The sequence below is a fragment of the Lonchura striata genome, chromosome 19 (genome assembly GCF_046129695.1).
Source record: "Lonchura striata isolate bLonStr1 chromosome 19, bLonStr1.mat, whole genome shotgun sequence".
NCBI lineage: Eukaryota > Metazoa > Chordata > Aves > Passeriformes > Estrildidae > Lonchura > Lonchura striata.
The window spans coordinates 5,893,620-5,919,616 of record NC_134621.1 but is presented as its reverse complement, the minus strand read 5'-3'; the positions used below and the strand labels follow the sequence as shown (position 1 = coordinate 5,919,616).

Here is a 25,997-nt window from a genome sequence, read left to right as displayed (position 1 = left end):
GTAAGGGGCAAGCACTGGGCAGCAGGGAGAGGATGGGGACCTGCTTGTGCAGCTGGAGATAAAACAGCAACAGCATGGAGGTGAGACTGAGGATATTGCATTCCTGCCTGGCAAGCATGTGGCTGTTTTGAAGGATAATCTCCCCGGTCCATGTCATGCACTCTGCAGTGGGGAGTGCATGCTGGCTGGCAACAACAGCCCCTCTTCTGATAAGCCAGCTGAAACTGGGACAGGGACAGAGAACTCACTTGAAGCAGTTAGAAAATCCACAGCTCAGGGAAGCAAAGAATAATGATTTTAAACAATTCAACCTAAACTAACTCTCTCGGTTCCAGATGAGAGCTCCACCTGCACAGGCAGGGCCCATGCACTCCTCCTGGATCCCCTGCCCCACTGCTCAGCATTCCCCTTCTCCTCTGCAGCTCCCAGGCCATAGTCCAGCTCCCTTGGTATAATCTAATGGTGATGAACCTCACACCAGCCCATCTCCTTTCCTTTAGCCCTCTCCCAGTGCCAGGGGAACACCACAGCTCCTCCTCTCCTACATGAAATATCGGATTTTTGTTCTACAGCTCTTTGCTGAGGGCTCCTCCAATTCACACACGTCACCCCATTTCCCTTCTCTGTGTACCTGCAGCTCCTTTTGGAGCCAGTCTTGGGGAGTGGGAACTCCCAGAGGACATAGCAAGGGGCTCAAAGGAAGCAATTATCATTTTAAGGGAGGTTCTCAGGGTGCCCCATTTGGGGATAAGCAGGATGATCACCTCCTGCTACATCAGCTGGCAGGGAGCCCTGCTTTCTTCTTGCAGCTGCGAGTCGGTGCACGACTGCAAGGGAACTGAAAAAAAAATTGATTTAGGGAAAGGACTGCTGGGCAAACTGTTACCGTAAGAGGGACTACTAGGGAATGCTTAAAAATAGGCAGAGAGCAGCCTAGACTCCAGTTTTAAGGTCTAACATTGAAAATCCACAAAAATGAACAGCCTGACACGCCTACATAAACAGGATTCTATACAATTGTGATATGAGCAGTCTTGAGTGATAAATCAGCAAGAGCCCAGCACATCTCAGCCCCAGTCTATGGTAAATTAAAAGAGCAATACGATGATTCTGCCCCTCTGATTGCTGGATGCTGGGGCTGTGAGGGTCTAGTGTGAGGAATCCTTATATAGTGTATTACAACAAAGAGGTTCCAAGAACTGGCATTGCAGTGCCTGCATTAATTCAGTTTTTCTAGTGTCACAACAAAGCTGATACACAAAGGGGAGAGAAGAGTATGAAATGAACAGTTTCCCCCATTCCATTTGCACCACACATACGTGCCTGTGGGGAACAGATGGAAGAAGTGAACATTGTGTTGAAAGAGGAAAAGTGTTTGAAGGTTTCTGAGGGAAGGAAACTGAGACAGATGTCATGCTATGTCATGTGTTAAAACCTTGATTGTGCTTCCAGAAATGAGATATTGGATATCTTGCAGGCCACGATCTGTGCACTTGTGCTTTAAAAGGAGACTGGATAGGGGCCAGGAGAGTTGCTGCACCTAATTCAAAGGAAAGTCAGGGGGTGTTGGCACCTTCCCATTTTAAAAAGAGAAAGAAAAAAAGACCGAGTGCACGGCATTGGGGTCCATGCCACACGTGCTTGCTCCACGAGGAGCACAGGAAAACCTCAAAAACTCACAGCGCTGTGAGGCTCAATTTTGGGTCGTTCCATAGCAATGGTAATGCAGTTCAGGAAAATGATCACCAAGACGACGTGATCGAACATCTTGTGAGTGATGATTTTATTGCACATCAGACGGAATCTGTTGAGAGGAAAAAAAAAAAAAAAAAAAGAGTAGACACAGACTAGCTATTAATGCTCAACTGGCTGAGGAGGCACACAGCAGCTCAGTGCATAGCAGGGGAATTGAGCACTCTGCTTGCAAAGCAGATGAGCTCCAGCCTCCCAATCCCCTCCTGGCAGAGCTGCACACTGAGGGCAGATTGGGTTATGAACAGAAAGGGATCTGATCTACGGAACTGAGCCACACATTTCAAGCCCTGGGAATGTTCACAGGGGGCTTTGGTCATTTGGAAGAGGCAGCGGCTTCCATGACTCCGACACACGGACAGTTCTGGATCTGCCTCTCTACCTGGCTCCTGGTGCTCAGGTTTAGCTTAAATAAAGAAAGAAACACACACAGGGAGCCCATGAGGGTTGAGCACCATGAAACCAAGGGGCAGAAGCTATTTATTGTGACAGATGGCTGTACACTGACCCAGGATTTATAATACCGTATTACATTTCCCAAAGTCTGTTTCTGAAAATCTCTCTAATCTTTGTATGAATGAACCTGAACGCTGTCCAGGGCTCTCAGCTCCAACATGGAAAACCCCTGGGTGCGTGGATGCATGTCTGGAGGAACGCACTGAACAGCACAGAGCTCAGCTGGCTCCCCATGGCCAGGCTCTGGGGGCCTTCAAGCAAGGAGAGGGTCCTCTCTGAGAGAAAGGGAAGGGGGAGGAAAAGAATTCAGTTGAGAAGGTCAAGGAGTCCTTTGCTGTGCTGTAAGTGTGTGGTGGGGCAAATTCAGATTTTTCTGCTTGATGCTGCACCTCTCCCCCTTGCTCCAAGCTCATCACCCTCCACCAAATAACTTGTGAGCACTGGCATCTTTGCCAAAGGAAATGAGGAACCTGATGAAGCTGCAGCTATGCCCTGGGCTATGGGTCTTGACTGGACAGTCCTGTGCCCTCTGCAGCTGTTTGCTATTCAACCCTGGCATCATGCTGGGGCAGAGGAAGGGCTGGGAGTTGTGTCGACTGACACACTGGGACAAACAGGCAGCTGAGCCACTGCAAGGAGGGCATGCATTGTCACCATCCATCCTCCCACAGCAGCACTGCCGAGTGCCCTGCCTTACCTGGAGTGAGGGGCGAAGATGTAGATGGACCAGGAGTCCCTCTCTGTGCAGCAGGTGGGGAGCCGTGCCCGCAGCCAGGCCTTCACACGGTCCCTCTTGCTCTGGAGGGAAAATGGACAGAGAGGGAGGAAAACACAGACCTGTTACAACAACAACCCCCCAGAACTTCCACGTGAAGGACATGGGGCAGCTTTTCACTAAAAACTTATCTTCAAGTGCTCAGTAGAGCTGAAATAAAATAATGTCCCCAAACAAGACCCTGCTGAAGAGCTCTGGCACCCAGGTGAGGGTTGTGCCAGCCCTGTGAGCTCACAGTGCTCAGTCATGCTCCTTTCCCTGCATGGTAACTGCATCTGACACAGTTATCCAAGAGGACAAACATGATAAATAAAACCCTGGCCCAAATGAATGACAACCCACTCAGTGCCTCCAAATACTCATCAGGTGCTTGCCTGTATCTTCTAAGATATTTTGGGGAATTTTTGTGGGATATTTTTGTTTGATTTCTCAAAAATAATATAGAATGCTTATGTCAGAGGTTATAAAGGGAGCAGAGAGAGGGATTCCTGCTGCTTGCTGGGCCAAGCCCTGTGTCCATGCACCCCTGTAAAGCTGAAGAAATAATTTGAGGCCCAAGTTTTGGTCCAGGAACACAACGGTGATCATCTGCCTCTCATTCAGCATGAACAGATTAGATGGGAGATTATAAAGCCAGAAGGGAACACCATGGACAGCCTGACCTGCATGAACATGAGCCATCCAATTCATGCAAATTAATTCCTACTTGAAACCACAGCACATCCTCAGCCATGCATCCTTATGTTACAGGCTGTCTGCAAGGTCATTTCAGGTCAGCAGGGCAGACTGCAAAGGCCTGATTCAACAAGTCAACCAGACATCAAAAATTGGATGCCAAGGGGAAGCCTCATCCTTGCTGCAAAAACTTCTGATTTATCACCTTCTCATCTGTAGACCTCCAAAGGAAAATCAAAGATCTTTGATCCCACTGGCAATGCAGTGTTAGCACCCTGTGCATGGACAACCATTAAAAGCCAGGCCAACATCTTGCCCACCACACCAGGGCTTCCCCAGCCCTTCCCCATCAAGGCACCAGAAGATAATTGCACAGACCAGTGTGTGCACTGTCTCCAGAGTGCTCTGCAGATAAATAAAAAACAATATTTGCTCTTTCATAAGCCTTATTTCTCTGCTATCACATGTGCTTTGATGGGCAGACATGGAAATATGACTGCATGAGCTCTTTGAAGCTTCTTCTAGAGATTTCAGGGTCGTGAGGCCACAGAGGGGTGTGAAGGACAGTGCAGGAATCACTCTCACCCAGGAGAACTCACACTCCAGGACTAAGGCACTTTTATTTATTTCAACTAGGAAACAGGGAGGGAGGATTCATTTTGAGGCAAACTGTTAGCACTTGAAGTACTCTGGACTGTAAAAATGGGATTTGTTAGAGTAATTGAGTGGAGTGGAGGAAGTCCTTTCTCTTCCTCCAGACACCCAGACTGGGGTCTCATTAGTGATAGGGAATAATTGGTGTAGTGCTTGTTTTAATGAAAGCCCTTGGTGACAACCTGAACCCTTCAGAAAGTGAAAATCACCTTGGCAAATAAGAAGAAAAGTTTGAATAACAAAATGAAAAGTTAGAGCTTTCTATCCTGCTCCTTCAGCCACCCATTCTTCCCTCAATTTCTACACAAACAGACCATGCACTGCACACCAGTGGGGTTTTGGTTGTTTTGAATGTTCTCCCATCCCTTTTCCAGCTTCAGGCAAAGAGCCAGAACTGCTCCCTTCTCTCTAAACTGTATTTAATAGAGCATGCATCCTTGGGGTTGTGTTATCCCTTCAAGCAGCCTGGTTAGTCTAATTACCCATAGATTTAAAAAAGATAAATAAATGGAAAAAAATCAGGTGTCTGCTCAAAGCTGTGGTGAGAGCAGCGATTGCTACCCCAGCCTCTGGACATGGAGTAATAGCTACGACTCAGTCCAGCTCATTTTGTGAGCTGGAAGGTTTCCAGAAGTATCTATTATTCAAAGCAGTTCTGGTATTTATCAAGGGGATTTGTAGTGAATGGTAATGCGTCAGCAGCACAGAATGATTCTTTATATTCCTTTTGTCCAATTTTAATGCCGAAGATATTTTGGGGTTTGGCTAATTGTTGCAGCTTGCAGATCATGGACTAAATCAGATAACAAAGGCAAAAAGTGATTTCCCATAGTGTCTCTCTATTTATTGGGTTACAGTAAGGGTGAGCACCAGGACTCAACTGAGGCTGCAGCCCAGCTGCTCTAAGCAGGCAAAGTACATCCCCAGAAACCTAAACTCAGAGGAATTACTCCATATTTCCACCAGTGGAACAGCATAGTTCAGTTAACATGAGCCAAAAGTAAGGTATTTGTGAAATAAGCCCTGAGTGTTTCCAGCCCCAGCCTGTCCAAGGCTTTCCCAGCGAGGTGGAGGCAGGCTCCAAGTGCTGACAATGGGGCTGATTGCTCTTAAGCCTGCATTATCTTCAAAGTAAAATATCAATTATGTGGCTTAAATCACATCTATTTCTTCATAAACCACACCTGGACAGGATGAACAAAGATGTAGGGGGAAAAGAAAACTAATCTTTTTAATTCAGTTGCCAGTGACTTGGACAAAATCTCCCTGGGTAAGCCCACCTAAATCTCTCACCAGAGGCAGCAGGACGTGGGAAGATGCTGGGTGCTCACAGGCAGCAGTGGGAATGAAGCCCCTCAATCCCACAGCAATGAGAGCTGCTAATAAATACCTGCTTTAAAATTATTATAATTATTATTTTTAGGAATTTCAGATATTAAAGCACTTCTGAGGGTAGGATGAAGGCAGCTGGCAATAAAACATGACTGATGAACTCCTCAGAGTAAGGAAGAGGCTTAGATTTATAAAAGATTTATTATAAGGATGGGGGAACTGCTGAAAAACGCTCTGTGAGTGGTAGAGGACCTCCAGGCAAGCTGGAAACTGCACAGAGATGCTTGAGACCTGGTTATTTAATTTTAATATGCAACAGGGATGGGCTGAGAGGGTTTGGGAGTGGCTGGACCATACGCCACAGAGAAAAAGTGGAACAGGCAAAGGAAAAGGAGCTGCAATAGTAAAATGCAGTGAGGTTTTGGGGAGGAGGGAACACATTGGTTGTATATTCAATATTTTCCTTACTTTCTGCTGTAAGCACTGAGCAATTTGGGCAGAAAGCATCAAAACCATCTAAAATCCAGCAGTTGGAAACAATCAAGACCTGGCAGCAGATCCCTGATCCTGGCCACAGCCACGTGAACCCAAGAAAGCTGTGGGTCACTCTGTGAGAGACTTCTTGTCTGCAGTGATGCAATAAGAACAGATTTCAGCCCCCTGGTTTCCTAGTTCTGGGGAGAAGCTGTCAGGGGCCTGATTCTGGCCCTTAAGAGGGATGGAAATTCAGAATAAAGAAAATAATTGAAGAAATAAAGAAATTAATCTAAGGCAACACTAATATAAGTGCTGCACTAATATAAGGGTAGCCTGGGAAATCCAGATGAAGCCTTTGCTCTTCCTTTGATTTCTGCACAGAGACAATCAAATCCAGGCAGCAAGGAGGGATGCAAAGCTTTGATGCAGAAAAGCATATTTAGGATTACTTTGATCTGAGTAATAGTCAAGTTCTTCTCTTCTTTTGTTGATGGGTAGTTTTGTATTTCATTTTTCCAATTTAAAATGCAATTCTCCCCCCACCCCCCCTAACTTTGTCAAGGCTAATTTAGGAGCAGAGTTTCCCCCCAAATGTCAGCAGGGAAGCCCTGCAGCCTGGAGGCTCATTTTTCTAATGTAGCAATATCTTCTTATCTATCTGGTTTACTGATTTGCAGGGAAGAGATATTTCAGAGCATGGGGAAAGGCACCAGCAAGCTGCAAGTATCCCAGCTGTGGCTATCCTATGGGCTAGGACACAATTTATTTCCCCAATTCTGTCAATTCTTCCCCTTGGCATTTGCTTCTGATCATTACATGGGAGGGTATTAAGGTGATTACACCCTTCATGGCCAGACTTCATAATACAGAGGATGATGTTTGGTTTATGCTAAAAGCAGATGATAAAAATTAAAAATCTTGTCCAACAGTTCATGGAGGGGCACATCTCATCACACCATGCCCAGCACAAGGGGGACTGCTGGCTTTTGATCCTGGTGGGGAAAAGGAAAGGACTGGTGGGATGATTGGACCAGATGAGCTGGAAAAGTAGCAGATGTTGGAGCATGAGAAAAAAAATCCCTAGCCAGCAATAAAGACCATGGTCTCTTCAACACTTCTAATAGTGGGGACTTTTTCCAAAAATAATTACTGCTCCTTTTCATAAAAATTCAATTTATTTTATGGAATTAAAAAGCACGTTAAGACAATGAGTAAAAATCCCAGGCTGAGGATCTATGCTGGAGATGTAATGGGGTAATGGCTTTTTGCAAAGGCAGTTCATGGCTGAGTGAACATGACTCCATTCTGCCAGCACTAACTCTCCTTCTCCTCCAGTAAGGAACAGAGAGCCACCTTTCACACCCCTTCACATGATCCCAATTCTATTTTCATTCAATAAAGTCAGTGAAAAAGAGTAAAATCACGTCCACAATCTGCAGCTTTCCTGTTCTCAGAACAGCCCCTGCTACCATCACATCTCTACCCAAACCCCATCTACTGCCCCAAGAGAAACAGTCACCCCTGGGGATGACACATCAGACCATCACACGTTTAAATCTGGGAATAAGGTATAATCAAACAAAGAGATAACCTGGGACAAGCAGGAAACACTCCAAAACTGGCCTCAATGCACACCAGAACTGTGACACCCTTGTACCCAACTCAAGCCCCACTCTGCCAGCCACGCAAACAACTTTGGAAAAGCAGTCAGATTCCCCTTTTTACCATTTAAGATACAAACATCCATCTGAAACAAAGGACCAGGAACCCTCATCCCTTCCCTGCACTTGCAGTATTTTCAGCTTATATTTCCTAAATGACCCTTTTCAGGCCTGTGAAAGAAACACTTGTCAGTGAAATGCCTCTTCAGATGGAAATTAATGCAGAGCCTCTGAAATTACCATCATCTCCATGGGACTAATGCCATGGGAATGGGGGACCAATGCCCTTTCTTTGCCTATAGAAGTTTTCTGCTGGTGGTGTGGGGGGCAGAAAACTGAATAATAGTTGGAAAGCAGAGAGACTTAGTAGTTTTGCATTTAAAAAAACCGAAGAAAAACAAAAATGAACCAATAAAAGCATATATTTCCAATAGCCTTCATTCCATCTGATTTAGCTGTCTCCATCATGACCAATCTGATACTGCATGTAATACTTGCTTGGATACCAATCCCATTTCTGAGAGCATCCACTACCTAGAGACCTTCTGGGTGACTCTGGTCTGGTGGTGATGGTGAGACCTAACCCATTTGTGCACTCTTGAGACAGTGACAAGCTTTGTTTTGACAGGTCGCAAAGCCCAAAATGAGCACATGCCACTTCCTTACCATGCTACCTTCATCATCACCATCATCGCCGTCCTGGTGGGGCTCATCCAGGTGGAGCTGGTGCAGCAGCAGGCCCGGAGAGGTCCTCCCATTGCAGTCCTGGTGCTCGGAGACAGACGTCCTGCCGCTGTGCATGCTGCTGGTCCGATACAGGGACGGCACCTGCAGCGTATCCTGGAGGTCAAAGGAGCCTTTTGTCTCCAGCGACTCCATGCGCTGAGGCAGCGAGCCGTTGAAGCTGCCGGCGCGGCTGGAGCGCTCCTCATCCGAGCTGTCCCCTTCCTCCGAGCTCTCCTGGCCCTCCCCGGACAGCAGGGACCTGCGCTCGCCGCTCTGCCCGCGGCGCTTGAGGCTGGGGGCTCGGCCGATGCTGTTCCAGCTGGAGCGGCGGCTGTTCCAGGAGCCGCCGGCGCGCCAGGGGCTGTGCGGGGAGCTGCGGGCGCTGGGCTGCGGGGAGGACAGCGACAGGGAGCGCGTCAGGTCTGTGCCACCGCCCGCCCCAGCTCGGCTGGGCGTTTCAGATGGTTTAACAGAACGGGGGAATTGCTGGAGAGGATAGATAAATGTAATTATTCATAAATAATACAGTCAGGATGAGAACAGCCCTCTCTGCTAGCTGGACATTGCCCTTGCCTACGGATGGGTCCAGGGGTCAAGTGGACTGTTCCATCTCACCCCCTAAAATGTATGATTCACCCTGCACCTGTATCCATCCCCTAAAACATCAAGTGCCTGTAACCCCATTGGCCCAAGCCTTGTTCCAGCCCACCTTGAAGCCCCCTTGATAAGGGGTTCCAAGGGGCCACACGGCCTCTTGGAACTTCCCCTCCTCTTGGACCTTCCCCTCTCCTAGAGCATCCTTTTGCCTCTCCTGTCCCCCACACTCTCAAGCCTTGCCACACGCTGCATCTGGCAGCTCGAGGCAGGACCTTTCTCCATCCCTAATAAACCTCATTCCCCAAGAGCAGCCCGCAGAGATCTCTCATCTCCATTCATCTACACCGTCCAGGAGCAGGCAGTGCGCCCTACACACTGGACGGACAGCCCCACGGACACGCTGAATGTCCGCACGGGGAGGTGATGCCAGTACCGGGGACTTGAGCTCGTAGGCGGCCACGGGATCCACGGAGGCGCCGCTGGCCCGGCGGGACTCGTGGCCCTGCGGCGTGTCCCCGAACACGGCGCTCTTGGGCATGGGCATGGGAGTGGCGGCCGTATGGATGATGAGCGGAGGGGTCAGGCTCTTCTTCAGCTCCGGGTGCTCACTCAGGGCCATCACTGGAAGACACAAGAGGGTTTTTAGGAGTCACACCTCAAGGGGGAACATCTACAGACTGCTCGTGGCGAGGCAAAGCTGCTGCGCAGGGAAGGCTCTGCTCTGGGCATCAGGGGGATGTGGGCCACAAAAGCTCTTCTGGAGAATTGGGTCGTTCAGCCCAGCAGGGAGACGTCAAATAGGAATGGGATCAGGTGTCAATGGGATCAGGTAGAGGACAGCACACCCAAAATGTCACCTGCTGCCCCCTCAACCTCCAATTAACACCCACCAGCTCCAGCCCTGGGAACTTCCTGCCCGCTCCCTCTATCCTCTTTCTCCAAACTCCTCCAGAAGAGACACCCCACAAGCCCAGACCTCGGACTTGATGGGGAAATTAACAGTTCAGATGCAATCCTGTCTCTCCCTGTCTGCATCCCACAATCCCACCCCAAGCCTGCTGCAAAGTCAAGCATGACACAAATGGGACTACAGCATTCCCTCCAGGAGGGGTTTTTCCTTTTGGATACACTGTTTTCACAGCAAAGCAAGGTTTCTTTGGAATGGCCTGTCCTCCCAGGGTTATTACTCACAGGCTGGATTTGACAAGTTTTTCTTAAGTTCTCCCTCCTCTTCCAGGCTGTGGGGGAAGAGATCCCCCTCGGAATCAGACTTGGAAGCATCACCCTGGAGCAAAACAGAAGGCTTCAGCAAGGAGGCTGAGGGGCCACAGAGCACGGACAGCCCTCTGCAAATATGGATTCCCGTGTCCAACACCACACCTTACAGATCCACTGAACGTGGTACCACGATGCAACATCACCTTCCACAAAATGATGCATGCACAGGTTTATACCACAGACTAATTAACCTCCTATCAGGAAGATGGATTGCCTCTGGCTCCGAACACAGTCCCAGAAAGGGATCAGGAGAAAAACCAAGCTATTGCTTAATTTTTGCTGCTGGAATTGCATATGTGGCAGATGTTAGGGAAGGACCAATACTGATGAGCAATTTGAGGACAAAAGATGATCCTATTAATCTCTCTGAATTTATACACCTAAAACTCTCTGGGTGTGGCTCTTTCAAGAGATGCTTTGGTGGAGCAATCCAGGGTTCAGAAAGGGCACAACAGACCCCGAATTTCCAACATGAAAAACGTGACATGTCCATGGATGCCCCATCAGCACAGAGAGAATCCAGGTGGCAGAATCCAACATCAACTGCCGTGAGGGACCCTTTCCCTCCCAGCTGCCACACACAAGAGGAGCAGGATTTTGGGGATTTATGCTGGATCATTTGGGAGGTTTAAATTCTGCTGTATCATTTGGAATGTTGGTGGTTGAGCGAGGCCTGTCTCCTCTGACAGGTGCCCGTCCTCAGGTAGAGGAAGATGATGTTGATCATTGTTCTCTGTGTGGTGCCTGGGTTCTTGCTCTGTCTTGTGGCACAGACCCTGATTCTGTCCATTGGCACTGCAGAAAGGCACTTAGGGTGTGGTATACTTAGGATACACCTAACAGGGGCAGAGGTGCTCGCCAGAATGATCGATACCCATCCAAAAAGAGGAGGATTCATGGCTGAAACCACTGCTCTGGCAAAGGGCACCAAGCCCTGACACAATGGAGAAGAGGTGGGAAGGTGGGGGAAGATGCTGGGATGGGGGAAGCCAAGCAGATCCTCACTTCAGCAGTGAGAGCCCAGGAGCCCCAGAAAACCCCACCAAGGCTAAGCTGCGTCCACAGGAGCCCTGGCCAGTACTGCTGAGGTTTGGTGCTAGGGTACCCATTGATTGTAAGATCTATGAAGGACCCCAGCCTGAGACAGAAGGAATAGATGAATCCAACACAGGTCAGTGCCCCACACCTCATTATTAAGCAAAACCCCAGAGGGATGAGCTGCAATACTCCCTCCCTATTTAGTGTGGGATCAATAGACTATTAAAGATATTTTTTCCAGGCAGGCTGGACACTCAGAGGTATTTTTTAAGGCAAAAGAGAGTATGGTATGAAGTGTTGGCTCAAAACTCCCCTGAGGATACAGGACTTCTAGGCTTTTCAGGGAAGCTCCTCCTGCAGGACGCAGTCTGAAAAGGTCAGGAATGCACCTTGCAAGAGGGAGCAGTAAAGTCAGGCTGGCCTGAGCTTTGCTGGAATCAGATCTAGTCTCTGTGTGAGCAGGGGCTCCAGCTGGCTCCAGGTATGCTCCCCACAGAGGCTCCCAGCTCAGCCTGTCAGCAGGCCTGCCAGGAATTACTCATTCTCCCTAATGGGTTATTAAAAAGAAATAAATACTGTGAAGAATTTTACATGATTTGTATTCCTGGAGTGCTCTTTAACAGCCCTAAGGAAAGTTTTAAGGGGGCACAATGAGATGTGTGCCGAGAGGGAAAAGCAGAGCTATGTGGGGAACTCCCACCCCCTTCCCCAGCACCAAACCCCACGTCTGGAGGGCAGTGAGCATCCCCTCCCAAACACCACGTGCCAGACTCAGGACGGTGCAGGCAAACATCTCACAGCTGGTGCTGCTGCCTGTTACCTGTTCTTGCACTCCCAGTTTGCCTTTCTGGATAGAAAAGGGGTTACGAGAGAACAGGGAGTTAAAATCCTTTTGGGAAATGAGGGTATGTCAAGCTGGACCGGGCAGTACAACAACTAAACCAGCCTGTACCAAAAGGGACTGACACACTGGGATACAAGGGGAAAGGGCTTTTGGGCTGAGGAAAAAGCCAGGCTTCTTGGAAAAGACAGAAAGGGAAGTGAGTGGTAAAGAGAGAGATGAGTTTGGCAGAAGGAGGAGGTTTGTGGTGTGCTGTGCTTTGGAGATCCACAGCTTCCTCGGACCATTTCACATCCTGTAAAGTGGCATTGTGCTGGCAATCTCAGCATTCCCACAGTGCAACTGCTGCTGTCGTACCCTGTCCTGCAGAGCACAGGGCTCCCACGCACACATCAACACACACACCCCTATCAACACAGGTTTGATTCCAGGTCCCTTCACTCCTAGGCATCCTCCCCCGCCTGCAGGAGGGAGCCTCGGCACTGTGCCCTGCAAGCAGCATCGCCATCCACACCCCAGGGATGTCCCTGGGATGTCATTGTGTCATGGAGAGGCTGTGACAGCCTCTAGGGGAGCCTTCCCCAGGGCAGGCATCCAGAAAGGGGGCAGCGAGAGCTGCTGTCTGCCACTTCCAAGCACCCACCTTAAATTTACCTGGGTCCCTCAGAGAAGGAAGGGACTTAAAATCAGGGCTCAACAATGAGGGTGACAAAAAAGGAAAGAAAAACCAAAAAAAAAAAAAAAAACCCAACACTTCCAAAACACTCAAATAGACCCCAAAAGAATGACTGACAGCTACTGGGATGAGAACAGCACCACGGTGTGTGACCAGGCACGAGAGACAAGCACGGTGCGGCGGGATGCGCTGTACGTACCCCCGCCGAGTCGACAGGCAGCTGAATACAGCTTAACTGCCCACTCGCCTCTTCTCGCTTGGAGAGCTCCTGAAGGAGAGACGGGGGGGAAGGAAGAGGGAGGAAGGGGAAGGTGGGGTTCAATTTTCAGTTTCAACAGCAGGACTGAGAGGGGAATCAAAAAAACACAGGAGAAGAGGCAGGGAGGCAGAGGGGAAGGGGGAGGAGGGCAGTGTGTGGCCACAATGGAGAGCCAGGCACTGGATCCATTCCACTCGGCACAGGGAGGGAGTTGGGGATCTCAGGTAGAAAGAAGCCCTTTGAAGGGACCAGCCTTACACCCTTTAAATTAAGTGTTTCAAACAGAGCTTGCTTCAGCTCCTAAGTGATAATTGTGCTAATGAAACGCCAGCTAATTATTGAAAACATGATTTTTTTTTTTTTGCAGCTGTATAATAGCATCTTTATTTATTGCACTTTCATTAAGCAGCAATGGAGGCTTTTAATGAATGTTTGATTAACATAATATCAGTGCTCTTGCAGGTGAAATACCTAATTTAAGGAGAGATGCAGTCTTGTGTGAGTTCAGATCCCTGCTCAGCCCTGTTAGTGGAAACACTCATTTGAATCAGCAGTTTAAATCAGGGGTCTGCAGCCAGGGGGGCACAGCCCCATCATGGGAAATTTTGCCACACCCATGACCCCAACATTTCACAGCACCAGAAGCCAGCCTTTCCCTACCCATTTGGAAAACAGACATCATTTTTTCACCTTGTTGTGTTTCCCCTTGCTCAGGGGTGGCTCTCCCAGTATTCCTCAGCATTTTTCAGCAGTGTGGCAGTGCCTGGTCCTGTCCCATGGGGCAGCAAGAGGTTCCATGCTGAAGCAGTAGGGCACAGATTATCCCACCAGCTGAATTTCTTGCCTACAGGGCAATGGATCTTTCCTCTGGTTGCTAAATTGTTACAAAACTCACCCCAGCCTAGGCTGGGATGAAGAGTTTAAGGACTTGCCTGCAATGTGATGGACACTTAAAGTCTTTGCTTGTAACAGAGCGAGACATGGAAAAAACATCGAAAGGGAAAGATGGAAATTTTCCTTTCACAAGGAAAATCCCACTGAAGCCAATAGGAATGCAGTAGGCAAGGGGTGCAAGAAAAACACCATCTAAATCTCCCCTGCAGGAGAAGGGACTGTTCCCTTTGGTGAAAACCCAGAAGTTGAACATCTATATTACCCCAAGGATGTTACCTCTAGAGAGCAAGTAGAATCCTGCAGAGAAAAGGATGGAGAGGCTGGAGGAGCTGGGGTGCCAGGGAGGGAGTGGGGCACAAAGGACAGAAAGGATCAAACCCATGGGTGCTGTCCATGGGGACAACAGGACACAAACTGGGAGGATTACCAATGGAAGAATAGACCTTGGAGATAACACTACCAGGAATTCCCTTGGGAGAGGAGATTTATGCCTGACTAAGAGGAGTTATTCCTTGCTTCAGAGAGAAGTCTCCAAGGCAGGCACTGGAGTGGTCACGCAGCAATTTCCAGGTAGCAGCTCAATCAAACAGAGTCCCCTGCTCACCTTCCCCATACCAACACCAGAGTCCTGTTCAGTCAGGGAATGTGCAGTCAAAAATAACCACATGGCAAAAAGGCCTATGCCTTTTGCATGAGAGAAGCTGGTTAAAGGAAACATTCCAAATTAAAGGAATTAATTCCAAATTAAAGGAAAAAATGGGGGAAAAAAACCCCCTCCACTTCAATCCTACGAAATACATTGCTCTGTATTTAAAGTTTGGAAGAGGCTCTTTTAGTTTTTCAGCTGCTTATAGTCATCTGCTGCCTGGCAACTGGGGCTGCAAAGCCATGCACTAAAATTAACGACGTGCTTGTGGATTGAGGAAAGGCACTCAAGAACCAGGGAGATAAAGGCAGCAGCCCCAGGATTGTGTTTCAGCCCAGAAATCTGAAGGAGAATAGAAAAAAAAACCCAACAAGCTCAACTCAGAAGAGTCAAGTGCAGACATGGCAGTAGACGCTGGGGTTTGTTTACAGCGAGAGATGATCTCTCTATCAATTCTGCTTAGGAGAGGATCCTCTCTGTGCTGCCTTGCAAAAACCAGAATGTGATCTGTGCACAAAGCTACACACCAGCAAAGCTGAATAAACATAAACCAGCAAGGCGAGACCTGGGGCCTGACCTCCACAGACATTTGCTCCCAGCCTGCTGCAGGAAACCTGGGCTGAGCCAAGGCCTCTCCTGGTGCCATTGCACCTTACTGGATGAATGTAGAGAACTCAGAATAACGAGGATGTGGAAGGAAGATTACTATGAAAAAAGCTATCATCAAAGCCTGAGATATGAAATAGCAGTGCAATCAGAGTCACAAATTATAGAAATGTGGTGTGAGTTTCTTAAAATTGTCATGCTGTGCAGGACTGACAACCCAGGTTTAGTCTTTGGGGGCTGCACTGGTTCCTGCTCCCTGTGCTCACCTCAGTACTGGCATGAGCATCACTGGCTTCAGGCTGTCCTGGTGCTGTCCCAAATCTGAGGTTTCTCCCTGATTTACAGAGCACTTAAAGCACATTTCAGCTTACACAGATATCCTGGAGCTGGCTTGAACCAGCCTAGCACTGCCCTGGCAGGGGAGATGGGGCAGTTCATGGGGCAGCATGGCTGCAAAAAACAGCCAAGAGCAAATCTGAGGAGTGCTGCAGGCACTTCCCTGACTCCAGGGGAGCCATACCCTCAAGGACATTACTACTGGAATAAAACCACAACACATTAAGCCAGGACATGACTTTACAGGGAGCTGCACCATGGCACAGCTGGCCACAAACAAGGGATAATTTGCTGCCCAGGAAGAAGCATGCTGCAGTGGTGGAGCAGGAGCATGCTCCAGCATGGAAAAGCAGGCTGAGCCAAGGAGCAGAGGAGTCAGCCTCCCTTGAGGGCCATGGACTGGCAAATGGGCTGCTGCATTTAAAGGCTGTATCCTTTCCTCTGCAGAGTGGGTGCAGAGATCCAGGTGATCTCCTGTGCTGACCTTCAAAGATCAATTTGCCAGAGTGAACAAAGGTTGGGTTTCGAAGCTGTCACCAGGCACAGACAAGGAGCTTTGTCCCTCTTCTCACTTGAGCAAGGGAACATTTTTGCTATTTGAGAGAACTGGGCAAAGGAATATTTTGCTCTTTGAGAAAACCCAGCAGTGATTGTCCCTTTGGCTGAATGGTGGGGGACATTTACAGACAGAAACAGCTACAACAATAACAATTAAAAAAGAAAAGCATCAACATGGAGAGAGTGAGATGATACAAAAAAAAATTTCTTCTTGCTATGTCCTGGTATGACTCCATCAATTTAACTCCAAACTTCAAAAATAGTAATGATAATAAAAACTGTTCTGTTTGTAGGGTTGCAGTATCTTATAATACACATGCAATAAACATCAAATAATATTTATTCACCCCAGAATGCTCTAAAAAATCAGAGATAGTGTGTAGAAGCACAGCCCATACAAGCAGACCCTAGTGAGGAGTTTTAGGTTGTATTTACCCCTCCAACCAACACCCTGGGCAGGATATAAGGGTTGCCTCCCCTTATGGGCGTTCTTGAACAGCTGGAAAACTTCTGAAAGGAGCAGGTGAGCCCTACAGGTCCCCCACTCTGAGAGGTACTAGGTGACATGCACACCCACTCCAAGCTGGACAGCTGGATTGACACTAGGATGGAAAAAAAAGGTTGAGCTGCAGCCTACATGCCCCCTCAAAACCTCCAGCAGTGCAGGATGTCTCATGGAAGCTCCCATTGCAACGAAGCAGACAGCAGGGACCAGAAATTCTGTACTTTAAAATACGCAGAGCATTGCAGGGCTGGAAACTGGAAGAGCTCCACAAATGCATACCATGAAAAAAGATAATCGTGTCACTAATCTCTTACCAGCCTGTGTAAGTTTTCAGGAGGGGGCTTTAATCTGGATGACAAACACAGTGAAAACTGTTTCAAAGAGACTGTCATAGCAGTGATCCCATCCACAGCGCCTGACTCACACCTCAGTTCCCACTCCTGCATTAATGCTAACAATGCTTTTCATTTAAGCCCTTCATTTAGAGAGTTTGCTGTATTAAATTACACCATGGCTACAGAAACAAAAAATGTTAAAAAAAAAAAAAAAAAAATTTTACCCTACTTTTTTCCCATACCACTTATGTCAAGGTATTGCTGTCCACCTCAGAAATCAGATTCCAGGATCTGGAGGTCCTAAAACTTGAGAAGGAAGCAAAGGCATAAGCATGAGGACATTACCTCTGTCTGGAAACCCTCTACCAGGATGGCCACCAGGAGATTAAAGAGAACGTAGTTCCCAAATGTCATGAGAGCGATGAAGTAGAGAGCAGCCCAGGATGAGGTGGAGGCCATGCCATTGTAAAGGACCTTGTTCCAGTCTTCCTGGGTCAAAATCTGCAGAGGAAGGGCATTAGGAGATACTGGAGGATAGCATGCTGGGTATCCACGCTCTGGATAGGCCAGACAAGCATCCTGCTTTTAGGGTTCCCACTGTAGCTGTAACCACAGGAGGATAAATCCCTTCTGAGCCAGAGAAGAGAGAGAACCAGGGAGACTGTGATTCCCAACCACCAGCAAGGACCTTGTGCAAACTGCCCTGTCCCCCATGTCCAGGGACAGCAATAGGGGAGGGTAACATCACACTGGTCAGGCCTTTCCTTTGGTCAGCCAGAATGACTTAAAGTCCTTCACAGATCCCAGGGTTAAAGGGCCCAGAGCTGCTAGGACAAAAAACTGGATGTATCAGCTTTAAACCAGATTCCATTATTTGTCAAAATACCATTGCAAATGGTCCTGATCTCCTCCTTTCCATCCCTGCCCTCTACATTTACTTTCACCCACCCAGTCCACACTGAAAACACAAGAGCGTCCTGACTTGGCAGCCCCTCCTCACCAGGGTTCTGATTTAGTCAGGAAAACAGTCTGAAAGCCCCATAAACCTGCACTTGTGTTTTTTGGGTCATCTTTCCATGGCATGGAACTTCACTAAGCCCTCTTGGATGTGTTGGAAAACAACCCCAGTCTTTGCAGTCTCAAAACACCCATCAGTTGTGGCATTTTCCATTTTGTACCTGGAAAACAGTGACGATGGCCCAAAGCAAGGAGTCAAAGTTCTTCCTGTCGGGCAGAGTGTCACCATCCCGCTCTGAAGCGAACTTGCAGCCAAAGAGGTGCATGCCCAGGATGCTGCAAGTGACAGGAAGCAGGGGCTCAGCAACAGGACCACCACACAAATCAGTAATCATACAGCAGGGTGACTCTGTCCTGATTTCACCTGAGCAATTCCTTTTTATGTTGTTTTTTTTAAAAAAAAGACAGATCCTTTGTTTGCTGAAAAACATGCCTTGAGATCACGCAGATCAGTTGTGAATTTAGGTCAAATCTGCCAAGGAGTTTCAACCAAAAAGTATGTCTGCTCCTTATTTTTCTTCTGCTTCATTTTTTGTAAGTCAAAACATTGTCTTTCAACATTTTCTAAACAAAATGTTTTGACTTTTTGTTTTGCAATGACACATTTTCAGCAAAATATGCTTCAACTGAATTAGGAAGACAAAAAGGGTTTCTGTGAAATGCCTGAATAAGACATATCAGGGGACTCAAAACAGGTTTTTCAATTTTGACAGAAGAACAGAATACCTTTCATTATGGATAGATACTAAAAGAATAATCTGCTTTTCCCTGCTCTCTGCTACTAATCTGAATAATCAAATTATTTACAGCTCTACTGAGCACCACACCTGCAAATGGCAGTTTTGGAGTCTCACGGGAAGACGGGACATTATGCCCTGGAAGAGACTGTCTCTCTTCAGCCTGCCCAGTGCCTGCATTGCTCAAACACCACAGTTGGCTGTAGAAAGAGAAAGGCTCTTCTCAAAATCCAGACCAAAATCTAAAAATACAAGGATATGCCAACCCTGTTTCTAACATTTCTACTTGTCTGAAGATGAGGCTGTGAAAAGGCACAAGCACCACCATGTCTGACATTCCTTTAGGAACATCATCCTCTTGGCAATATTTTTATCACCAAGCTTTCTGATAGCTGGTAAGTAACATGACTGCTGTCTTGGGGTGATGTCAAGGAATCATCCAGCCTGAAAGTTTTTCTTCGTAAACCATTTTGCAAATAAATCTCATTTGTCTGACTGTGAGAATTTAGGGCAGCAATGCTGGTCCTGGGACTGCTCAGTTCAGCCATGTTCTGGTATGGACTCTGCCACCTCCTCATCTCACCACGGGATCCCATCTAAAAACCCAGAGCAAGCTCAGGATGGGGAATTGGAAACACTCACCTGAAGATGAAGATGAAGAGCATCAGCAACATGCAGAAGGTGGCCACGTTGTCCATGGTCTTCATGAGGACGACGAGCTGGCGCTGCAGGGCTGGCATGAAGCGCACCAGCTTCAACACCCGCATGAGACGAAAGGTGCGCAGGACCGAGAGCCCCCCGCCCTGCTGGCCCACGATCTCCCACACGCTGGCGAGGACAAAAAATGTCAGTGCAAGATGACAGACAAAGCCTAATTGCACAGGCTGAGAGGAGGAGCAGTGAAGGGAAGGTGAAATTCAGAGAGAAGAGAGATGGAAAGTGGGCAGAGATGTGCTGCCAATGCCCGCGGTGATCTGGACTCTGTCCAGGCTTGCAAAGAGCAGAGCCCCACTTGAGTGTCAAAAATATGCCTGGAAATCAGTGACTGCAGCTGCAGGGGCAATTACAGCCTTTGCATGTGCCAAAAAACCAGAGATATTTAACTGGGCACTGGTTGTGCCATTTGGATCCCAGACTGTCCCAGGACTTTGGAACTGATAGCGTTCTGCTTGGGCCTCTCTCTAAAATGACCGTAAAATAATCCCAAGATATGTATTAGCAATCATGCCTAAGTACATTAATTACAGAGAGAAGTGTAAAGTGTCACAGGAAGGTATTTATGCCAACTCTCCATTACTTTCTGTTTAATTAAACACCCAAATGAGGAGAAGCACACATAAAGAAAGCTCAAGGTTTGTACCTAATCACCACAATGATCCCATCAAAGATGTTGTATGGATTCTTAATGTAGCCAAAAGGACCATAAACAAGGACTTTCAACAGCATCTCCAGGGCAAAGAGGCTTGTGAAGACAATGTTGCTGATCTCCAGGGCATTGGTAAGTTCCTCTGGCTGGGGAAAGAAGAAGAGGGAATTGAGAAAACAGCCAGCTCCATATCTAAAAATCACACATGGAAACACAACAAGCCCCAGTACTGCAAGTGTAAGAATACTGATGGTAATGATCTGGTGAGAAAATGGCAATAGCTCACTCAAAGCCCAGGAGATGGAAGGAAAATGCCTTCAGAGTGTTTAAGGTTTAGAAGTCTATTGTAAATTCATCTGGTAAATCTGGACATGGACTTCACGTTAATCAGAGCTTTAGGACCACCTCAGGAGGTTTAGGCAGAAGTGGCATGTACTGAGGCTTAATGCTCTGACATCCCCCACACTGATTCTCCTTATGCAGAAGGGAAATTCAGGCCATTTTCACACATAAATATCCCTTAGGGCTTGTCTTTTTATTTAGCAGCTCATCAAAAGATTTGAGCTAATATTTTTCAAAAGCAGAGATCTGAGGTGATATAACCAGAATGGCTCAAAAAAAAAAAAAAAAAAAAAAAAATCTCGTTACTCAAAAGAAATCTCATTATCAGGCAGCCCCAAATCTGCAAGTGAGGAAGGGCCCAGTGATGGCATTCCAGACAGGCAATCTGAAAACAGAGGTATGAAAAAACCACAAAAACTTATCAAACAGACTCCTGGTAGTCTTAGACCTAAAGTAATACCTTTCATGCTTTTTTAGCATGTTTCACAGAGGGTTTCCAACAATGCCTGCAGATGCCCAGAGCTTCACTTTCCCCGACAGGTGGGCAGGCATTACGGGAAAACATATGGCAGAAGACGAAACCCGGTGGTGTAATCTGTGTGGGATCAGTCAGTGGCGAAGAGAGAATCCACACACCAGGTCGCTTCTCCCCATTTAACCCCAAGACACAGCTGCTTGTTTCTTCTGAAAGGCTGCATTAAAACCAGGAGCTGCCGCCCCGCCGGCAGACGGTGGCGGGGTCGCCCAGCGGCGCTGAGGCGGCGCGCGGCACTGGGCTGGCACGGCTCACCCAACACCTCAACACAGCGGCTGCCAGGCTCCCCTGGGGTAGTTTGGCACTGGCTGGTCTAACTTGTAACCACTCACGTGGCTTTAGATGCCTGGGCCATAACCATGGTGGGTTATGGCCAGATGTGCACGCTTACAGCAGCCACACTACGAGCAGGAGACGATGTGCAACAAATGCAGTTGACTGCACCTTTCACTCACATGAAACACGTTCATGACTGGCCAAAAACTTCCTGTGACAGAGCAGGAGCTGCCACACCACAGCACTGTAGGGTTTGACTTGAGGTGACCCAACCCCAGTATGACAGCAGAGACCTCAGGGGGAGGGTCAACACTTGGTCCACCATGCTTCAGAGCTCAAAAAACTACAGTGACCAAGGGGTTCATAGATACATGCTGGCAAAAAACACAATAAATCCATGTAGACATTCAAATATTTGTTTCCAAGGGTTAAACTACCCAGGCCCAGCCTTTGCAGCTCAAGTTCCTTCAACCCAGCTTGAGGGTAGATGGGAACCCAAATTGGTGTGATTTGTCTTAACATGGTAGTGAATCCCTGAGGACTTGCACGGATAATACCCCTGCACGGATATTGTGATGACACAGGATAGCAAAGGAGGAAACAGCAGCATTTAAAAGAAAATGTAATAAAAAAGTAAAAAACAGAGGGTGTTGAACACAACTTAAGCATCCTTGCTGAAGAACAGATCCCTTGGCTAGAGCTTGCCAAACACAGCACGCACACAGCCCAAATCACCTGCCACTGATCTACAGCTAAAATACAAACGTTGCAGCTCCCAGTATTAAATTCAGCCATGGTTTAATGCTGTAATACCCATGGGAACACTCAGACACAGGGTAATAAATAGGCCAAGAACTTATATGTCAAGCTGCACCTCAGGACAATTTGAAATAGCTACAATTCTACATTACTCACAAAAAAATGCCAACTCATTCATGAGCGCCTCAGAGCCGAGGGAGGCTGTGCTGTTATTAGTACTGCAGTGATACAGCTGGAAAGGAGATGTGTTCCTGGAAGCTTTCCTTCTCATCCATCAGCACCACTAACCTGGACCCTGAAGGCTGATTTCCACCCTCTATTCCCCCTCTGCAGTGGTACAGTGAAATCCAACTGGCACCACAGGCACAACCCGGTTAAACCCCTTGCCCAACATCCCTCCTGCAGTCACAACATCCCTTCCTCGTGGGGGCTGACACGGAAAATCCAACAGCCCTGGAAGGGATGATGTGTTAATAGCATTGATTAATGAAACTTTGGACTTCATGGGCACTTTCTAGTCAGAGTTATTGTGCAAATCCAGATGGGAGGTGCTGGCAGGGCATAGCTGGGTGATGTGGGGAGGCAGAGGGGGAGCAGCACTTACATTGCAACCCTCTCAGGATCCTCAGCACACGCTGGAGGGGCTGTGACCCTTATGGCCCATGAAATTTCCCTCCCAGACCATCCAACTCAGGAGATATCCAACACCCAAACAGACCTGGCTTGTGAGGGCTATGGGTCAGCCTGCACTGACACAGCAGCAAAAATCTACCTTCCTCCCATTATTTCCCCCCAAGAAAGCTGCCTGCCCTCCCACTCCTCCTCCACACACTCTTTTCCACTTCTTTTCAGGAAACAGTTTTCAATATCCAAGACACTGGGCAGACATAATAAAACTGAAGAGTGGGAACTCCTGAACCAGAGGTGAGAATTAATATCCAAAAATCTAATTGGTCAAACTGGATTGAAAGAGAAAGGGAAAACTTCCATGTCACCCATCCAGGAAAAGAGAAGATCCGGAGCAGCCTGGAGCTCTGCTGGGGTGGGCAAGCTCAGCATCTGCTGGAAGCACACCCCACTCTGACCTGGCTGAGATCAGCTATTTTATATCAGTTATTTTGCTTCAGGAAACTACATATCCCTAAACAGTTGAGATGGGGTGATGCAAATTATTTGGGGGATTTCACAGCCATCTGTGAAGCAGGGCATCCCCTCAAGACCCTCAGTCCCACTCAGGGGTCCCCAGGGCAGCTCACAAGTCCCCTGAAGCAGCTCATCATCCCTTTCAGGGGACACAGAGCTGCAGCTGGCCCATGGGGCACCCCTGCCATGACACCACTGGGATTTATTTGTACCAGGAGAGGGGGGCTGTGATCATGATCCTGCCCCGGGGAATCTCAGCCAGGCAGTGGGGATTCAGACCCTTCTAAGAATGCCAGCTATGGGATTTTCATTCAGCCACAGATGTATAAGATAATAAGATATTTTATAAGATGCTTCTACTCTAGAGAAATCACAAATATGTCTGAGATCTTTTTCCTGAGACATCATTATAGTACAGCAGAAACATTATTTTCTCTCCCATGGGAATTAAAATTATCATCCCGTCCCAAACAAGAATTCAAAATTTCAGACATGGGAAATTAAGACATAATGCAAAAAATCTTGGAGGTTCTTCCCTCTATTTCAGTCCCCATTCCTTTATCCCTTTGCTCTGTACTGTAAATCAACTAAAAAAAAAAATAAATATATATATATATAAAAATAAAAGTCAGCTTGAAGAAGAACATGGAACTTTCCAATGGGAACCATTAGGGAACTAACCCTCCAAATGGACATTTCAAACACCTCAGACAACATATTCCAATAAAGTTGGGGTTTTTTTTTGAGGCCAGTCCACTGAAACTGCTCCTCTCCCACAAACAGCTTCAAATGTGATAAATTGCCCTTTTCTGACAATACCTGTCTAATCAAAACAGTATTGACCAGCTCTAGACATGATGTACCTGAGAGAGTCACTGACTCCTGGCAAACAACCAGCTCCATGGATCCTCACTGGGCTGGGAGGAAAACAGCTGGCAAAATCACTCTGATTTTCTCTCTGACGGCCACAACACAGCAGCTGGGTGAAGTAACATCCTTCCTTTGACTAAATGATATATTGTGGGGGAAAAAAGCCTTCCAGGACCACCCTAAAAAAGACATTTTTCAGGAAGCAGAAACTGAGGTGCAGAGCCTGGGCTTTCTATGTAGCACAAAGCCTCTGCCCACCACCCCCATTACAGCACAGCTGCCACAGCCTCAGCTTCTCCATTAAAAGAAGAGTCTGCTAATTCTCTCATCAGTAGCAGCAGTGCCTAATTAAAAGGAAAGCATCCTATGATTAAACGAGCAACACCCAGAGAGAGCGAGAGCCAAGTGTAATTCAACTGTGCTACAAAACAGCAGCTCTGCCGATGAGCCATCGGTAAATACTGAATTTTGTTTACAGGACATCTTGCCTTGCTGGACACACAGATATGTTGTCCTGGATAAATCATTCCCTGTTAGCTTTCTGTTTGTGCAGTGTCGATTTGTTGATGTACCAAACAGCACATTGACAAGTTGTGGCAGCACATGAAATCCGAGCAGACGGGGCAGTGCTGCTCAGAAAACACCGAGCATCAGTGGGGCAGCAGGGGGATGTGAGCCCTGGGCACCCACCCAGACCTGACCCTGCCTGCCAGGGAGCAAGTGTGACAGCCAGGAGGGCACGGTCTCTGCACCCTGCCTGGGGATTCAGGCAGGGCTGTCTGGCACCAAGCAGAGGGGATGGTGCCAGGGGGGATGGCAGACAGCAGGGGAAGATGTCCCCAGAGTGCCTCAAGAGGTATCTCAAAGCTGGACCAGCACCTTGCCCTATTTGGCATTCAGAAAAAGGCTGTAATGCATTTCTTTCTTTTTTTCCCCCCTATTTTTAAAGTTGAGTAGAAGTTCATGAATGAGATTTCCAATGGCAGAAGGGACATACTCCATTTCTGTGTGGGCTCGTGCCTCTTCTCCCTGCACACAGGGCTCCAAAGTGTCTGCTGGGCAAGCGAGGCTGTGGGCACTAAGTAGGGAAGAAGGTGAGACAGGAGCTTGTGCTCCCCAATTTCTAAAAACAAGCCCTGCTGCTATATGAAATACAACCAAGAGCCAAGCAGTCAGTGCCCAGAGCTTACAAGGCTTTCAACTCCTGCCTTCCTCCAGCTGTGACCCATGCAGGGCACAAGGTCTTCATCATCATCACCAGACCTGCACCCAGTGCTGTGGGTATGGCTGGCACAGATCCATCCATCCATCCCACTCTCCCCTTGTCCAGACAACGAGCTCCTGGTCTTGTTCAGGGATACCAAAACTAAAGAACAGAAGCAACCCTGGGTCTTTCCTCTCTATCTTGCTAACAACAGAACAGAAAAACTCACTCTGTCTCACCACAGCGCAGAGCGAGGGATGAGACAACCAGCCAGGAGGCAGATCCCTCCTGATCCCAAGGGATATCTTTGGGATATCACTCTGCTTCTGTGAGCGTATCCAGAAGACCAGGCAAACTTCTAACCCATTCAAACTGCTGCAAGAATAAGACCTTTCTGAAATCATTACCATGGCAACTAGGAAAAATAACACAGAAGGAAAATAGCGACCTCAGCTATTTCACAGGAAACACCAACAACATTTTACTGACTCATCACTTGCAGATTTCTAATATATATACATAAGAAAGAAAATCAAATGGGTCACACAGAGATAGGATTTTCAACTTAACACTGCTTGTTAAGATCCTCTCCACCCTCCATGTGGGTGCAGACACATACCAGGTCCACCCCGGAACAGAAGCCAGACCACAAGTCCTGGGGCAAAATGCAA

General features: G+C 47.7%; 1 protein-coding gene across 4 annotated transcripts in view; it reads right to left on the bottom strand.

Annotated features, from left to right (window-relative positions):
* The window catches only part of CACNA1G (calcium voltage-gated channel subunit alpha1 G), a 143,113-nt gene that overhangs the window by 44,038 nt on the left and 73,078 nt on the right, over window positions 1–25,997 (bottom strand). Inside the window, exons 11-21 of one of the 4 annotated variants that reach the window (XM_077787361.1) lie at window positions 20,192–20,343; window positions 19,474–19,659; window positions 18,256–18,370; window positions 17,423–17,578; window positions 13,138–13,206; window positions 12,242–12,268; window positions 10,297–10,390; window positions 9,539–9,726; window positions 8,449–8,994; window positions 2,906–3,006; window positions 1,681–1,804 (exon numbers count right to left, since the gene is read on the bottom strand). In XM_077787361.1, coding sequence (XP_077643487.1) covers window positions 1,681–1,804; window positions 2,906–3,006; window positions 8,449–8,994; window positions 9,539–9,726; window positions 10,297–10,390; window positions 12,242–12,268; window positions 13,138–13,206; window positions 17,423–17,578; window positions 18,256–18,370; window positions 19,474–19,659; window positions 20,192–20,343 — 1,758 coding nt within the window. The remainder of the gene's footprint in view (window positions 1–1,680; window positions 1,805–2,905; window positions 3,007–8,448; window positions 8,995–9,538; window positions 9,727–10,296; window positions 10,391–12,241; window positions 12,269–13,137; window positions 13,207–17,422; window positions 17,579–18,255; window positions 18,371–19,473; window positions 19,660–20,191; window positions 20,344–25,997) is intronic. The other 3 variants (XM_077787363.1, XM_077787362.1, XM_077787364.1) reach the window with 3 other exon arrangements.